This window comes from Punctularia strigosozonata (genome assembly GCF_000264995.1).
Source record: "Punctularia strigosozonata HHB-11173 SS5 unplaced genomic scaffold PUNSTscaffold_9, whole genome shotgun sequence".
Taxonomy (NCBI): domain Eukaryota; kingdom Fungi; phylum Basidiomycota; class Agaricomycetes; order Corticiales; family Punctulariaceae; genus Punctularia; species Punctularia strigosozonata.
In genome coordinates this window covers 1,709,970-1,714,197 of record NW_006767441.1, presented here as the reverse complement: position 1 = coordinate 1,714,197, position 4,228 = coordinate 1,709,970, and the positions used below count along the sequence as shown (strand labels likewise).

The 4,228-nt window shown below is 53.0% G+C and overlaps 2 protein-coding genes across 2 annotated transcripts in view; both read right to left on the bottom strand.

Annotated features, from left to right (window-relative positions):
* Window positions 1-428: 428 nt before the first annotated feature.
* Window positions 429-2,114, bottom strand: PUNSTDRAFT_136218 (uncharacterized protein; the record flags this gene model as incomplete). The annotated part of the gene is made up of 7 exons (XM_007385768.1): window positions 429-467; window positions 524-625; window positions 680-820; window positions 890-961; window positions 1,011-1,252; window positions 1,322-1,564; window positions 1,877-2,114. 7 exons carry the CDS (start codon window positions 2,112-2,114, stop codon window positions 429-431), a joined length of 1,077 nt encoding a protein of 358 aa, XP_007385830.1.
* Window positions 2,115-2,647: 533 nt separating this feature from the next.
* Window positions 2,648-4,228, bottom strand: part of PUNSTDRAFT_33090 (uncharacterized protein) — a gene marked incomplete at both ends in the record, with an annotated part of 19,983 nt that continues 18,402 nt past the window's right edge. Inside the window, 3 exons of the mRNA XM_007385767.1 lie at window positions 2,648-2,802; window positions 2,849-3,256; window positions 3,312-3,677. Of these exons, the coding sequence (XP_007385829.1) occupies window positions 2,648-2,802; window positions 2,849-3,256; window positions 3,312-3,677 (929 nt within the window). The remainder of the gene's footprint in view (window positions 2,803-2,848; window positions 3,257-3,311; window positions 3,678-4,228) is intronic.

Below are 4,228 nucleotides of genomic sequence, written 5' to 3'. Positions count from 1 at the left end.
CTAGCCTGCATCCATGGTGCTACCGTGCTTTTGCCGTCCGGCCTACACGGTAGCACCATGGCATGAACTGGAACCACCACCGCATGTCGGGCAGCTAACCTGCATGCATGGTGCTACCGTGCTTTGCCGTCCGGCCTACACGGTAGCACCATGGCAGGGACTGGAACCACCACCGCATGTCCGGCGCGGCGCGTAAGTTCATGGTGTTACCACTCCACCCCTGGGCCATCTGGTACCACCGCGGCAGGATGAGCCACGCATCCTGGAACTACCAGGCTCAGATCCCGCGAGGCTGCCAACCATGGTAGCACCATGCCAGAGGCTACGCAATGTCGCGACACGATGTTATGGCATGCGTACAGTCCCGGCATCACAAGCAATCATGGTGAACAGAGGAGACCACCGAGGCATGCCGCAAATGCGACAGTTCATTCGCGTAACAACGTCGTCCTGTGTTTCTTGATGTACTATAATATTTACACAGATGCTCTTTCGTTGACGGGACTTCGGAATCCGACCTCACCCAATCCCTAGCGGCGATCAATCCCGGAGTAGTGCCCCTGCTCTTTGGCCGCGATCCTTCAACTCCCAATGTGTTGCCCGCTTCGTGCTTCCGTCGTTTCGGCTGACAATGATTGAGCAACAGGTCAATAGATTCACAAACACCGGAGGTACAGACCTGACGTCCTGCATCGATGTCCTCCAGCCCACCGCGTGCGCCTTCCTCAAGATGAGTCACGGTTGGAATATTTCCACTGTTGTTTTGCCGCGATCGCCTAACTTGCGACATTTTGCTTGCTTCGCGGTTCCGACATCCAGACTGATAGCGATCAACCAATAATCTCATGAATACATGCTCGTTAAGTTCATATACGCCAGAGATACGTACCTGACGTCTGGATTCAACACCCTGCAGCCCACCGAGTGCACCTCCTCCCCCTCTCGAAAGGTGGTTGACGGGCTGACGGTCCGTTAGATTGCGCAGGCTGAGCCCGTTCGTAACCTCATACCTGATGATATCCGCTTCCAGTCTGAGCAATGATGTGATGACCACGACTGTCGGTGGAGGCAGCGCCGGTAGGAGCAGGAGCAGTCATGGGCTCATCACCATGCAGAACCGACCAGCCACGAAGTTTCTGAGTGGTCTTCGCGCGCTTTTGCATCTCCATATTGCGAGCCCTGCTAGCGAGCAAGGTTGCATCCTCGCCGTGGTCTTGGACGGCGTTCGGGACTTCGTTAGCGCGGTTCTGTGCTGGCGACACGTCCTGTCATCCGAAGTCCCCGGTTCCATCGCTTCCACGACTCTGGTCCATCTTCGTACAAGCATCAGCGAGGAAGATGAGCGAAAGGAAGAATGTACTCAACGGCCTCGCCGTCCGGTACCCTAGCAGCTTCGCCGTCCTCTGATTGGCCATATACGGCATCCTCTGGCCGACCTTCCGGTCCGTCGTCTGGTTGTCTGTTTGAGCCGTCCTCCGATGGGCCAGCTTGGACATCAGAATCGGGGTGACGCTCGTTGTTGTTGCTGTCTTTGTCGTAGTCGTCCACCCGGTGTCCGTCATCGCTAACTTAGAATATCCTTGATCAGCGTAGCATCTACTTGCACTGACTCACTTGTTGACTCACTAGATAAGTACTTAAAACGTGCATTCGCGTAGATCGAGCTCTCGGAGCTCCCGTGTGTAACTTAGGGAGTAATCGATTTATTCTATTATATGCTTAGTTATATGAAGCATCCTTAGATTAGTTGAATACTCACGGGATTAACGGTCGTCTCACTTAAACTGAGGGCCTCGCCGATTGATCAAGAACCTTACTCTTATCTTACCGGTAATGCACTTGTATTATCTATCTATCTATCTACCGCTACCCTTACAGTCATTGTTGTCAATCGTGTAGAGGTCGAGGCAGCCGATCTCGATGTTGTTGACACCCCCGCCCATTTCTTTCACGATTTGTCGATACCAGACCTTGGTCTGGTTCAGGCAATGCGTGACGGCCTGCTTGTTCCCATCGTAAAGAATGGTGGATTCGTTATATGCTGCGTCGTAAGCATCACATTGATCGTCGTCGTCGTCGTCCGTCATGTAGAGGTGGTTATCCGCGCTGTTCATTCCAGTCTGTCCTCATACGGCAGCCGTGTCTTCCTCCAGAAAGACAGGTCGACTCTCCGAGAATCGACGTAGTGGCTTGATCCGTCTTATCATCCACGCCGTGGCCGCTTGGTGGGAGACGATATGTCGTGCTCATAGTCGGATAACGTCTCGGATCTCGGAGGTGATCCATGCGCAAGTTCGGGCGTGAACAGATTTTGACGGAGACCGCTGCTTCGTGCCAACATCGGCGTTGAGGGACCCGCTGATGAAGGCTGGAGGGATATCCATCGACGGCTTGGTGAATCAGAGATGAGCGACGGTGTCAGTGGCACCATGTCCCTCCAAGTCTCGCCAGCTGTTTCATCTACATTCAAATGCAGATCCTCGACTGTCTCACACAGCGCAGCAAGCTCCGCGACGTCGGCCATGTCTTCCTCCAAAATGACGGGGTGACCTTTTGTATCGACGTAGTCGTCCGGATCGTAGATGTCGTTGTGGTCCATGTATTCCGCTGGTCCCGGCTGCGGCGCAGAGTCGGAAAGCGCGCAGGACATAGCCGCACGCATATCCTCCTCGGTCGGCCCCCAAGAATCCCCCAAGTCGACCAATGCAGGTATTCCTGCTACATCCCTTCGCCACGTCACCGCCAACGACAAAAGCTCCTCTCGATGTACCGTTAGCTGATGCACTAGGCCACGATTGACGCCTGTCCACAGGTCAATATAGGATCTCACGGGAAGCAGTGGACGTACCAGGTTGAATGAGAGCGAAGTTCACGGCCGCCCATTCGTCTCGCAGCCAACACTGCATTGTCTCTCGCTCTCTTGATATGCGAGCTGCTTCCTCTTTGCACCTGTCGGCTTCGAGCATATGCCGGATGCCTTCTTTGACCTTCTCATCAGCAAGCCATTTCGGTGGCGTGACGCCTTCCCATTCCTGATCAATGAGACCCGTGTCCTGCCAGATGCTGTCGTCTACGTCGAGACTCCAGAGCGCCTCCATGTTGATCGGTGTGGGAGGCACCGCTCTCGTCGGCGCTTGTTTCTTCCGGATGAGCTCCGCCATTTCCTCGCAGAGCTTGTTATATTTGCGAGCTTGGCTTTGAATTCCTGGCTCCCGCCTATGAACCGCGAGCTTTGCATGATCGGCAAGCTTTTTGTCTGCCAAAATAGTGATCATCAGTCCACGGCCGTTTCAGAATCGGCATCAACTCACTTGACGAATGTGACCTGAAGGACCTCTCTACCTGGGTTAACTCGAACTTACGCCGGCACAAAGAATTTCGTATCCGAGTTTTGAGGGCTAACGCATTCATACGATGCGTCAGATATTTGCTGTCTCGAAGTGATTCGAGCTTTTGGCGTGATCGAAGGTCCAGCGCTGCCTCTAGCACTTGCTTCTTCCGTGTTGCTTGTTTCCTGTCCTCGATTAGGTCCTCACGGTACGATATCAAATCGGTGTTGCCTCGCCCATCCATGATCTTCCGCTCAATGTCGGCTATGGTGCTCTCAAATATGCGCAGCTGTTCTTGAAGGAGCAAGATCGACTCTATCGCTTTTGCCCCAGCATCTTTGGATTGCCCTAACTTGTGCATCAGCAACACGAAACAACACGGCACAAAGGGCTTGACCAAAACGTACGTGGGTGTGGCCGCTGTCCCGCCCCTAAAGTGAATAGGTGCGGAACTGCTCAAATACCTCCAGTTTAAATTAATTCAGTAGCTCGCATTTCAGTTAGTAGTATATATATATATATTTCAAGTAGAATAGACTAAACATGTACCTTAAAACTAGCCCAGGAAAGTCTGACCATATCAGGAAAGGATTACCAAGCAGCACCCAATCTTGGTCAGCATATGACAAACCATGACTCAGCTGAGTCAGAAGCTGACTCAGCACTGCTAAGATGACTAATATGACTCAGAAAGCTGGCCTAGCTAAGGAGTATAAAATGTAGCCGAATCGGCATGAATGAGCAATCAATCAGTTCCACTCTAATCGCGCCCGGCAGTCGTCTGCCGAACCCTCTCTGTCAGGCCTCGAGTGCCTGGACAGCTCCTCTATCGACTCTACACAGCCGCCGTAGGCTGTTCGAATTCGTTTCTCTCGCTCTACCGTCTTCGCGACCAAAGG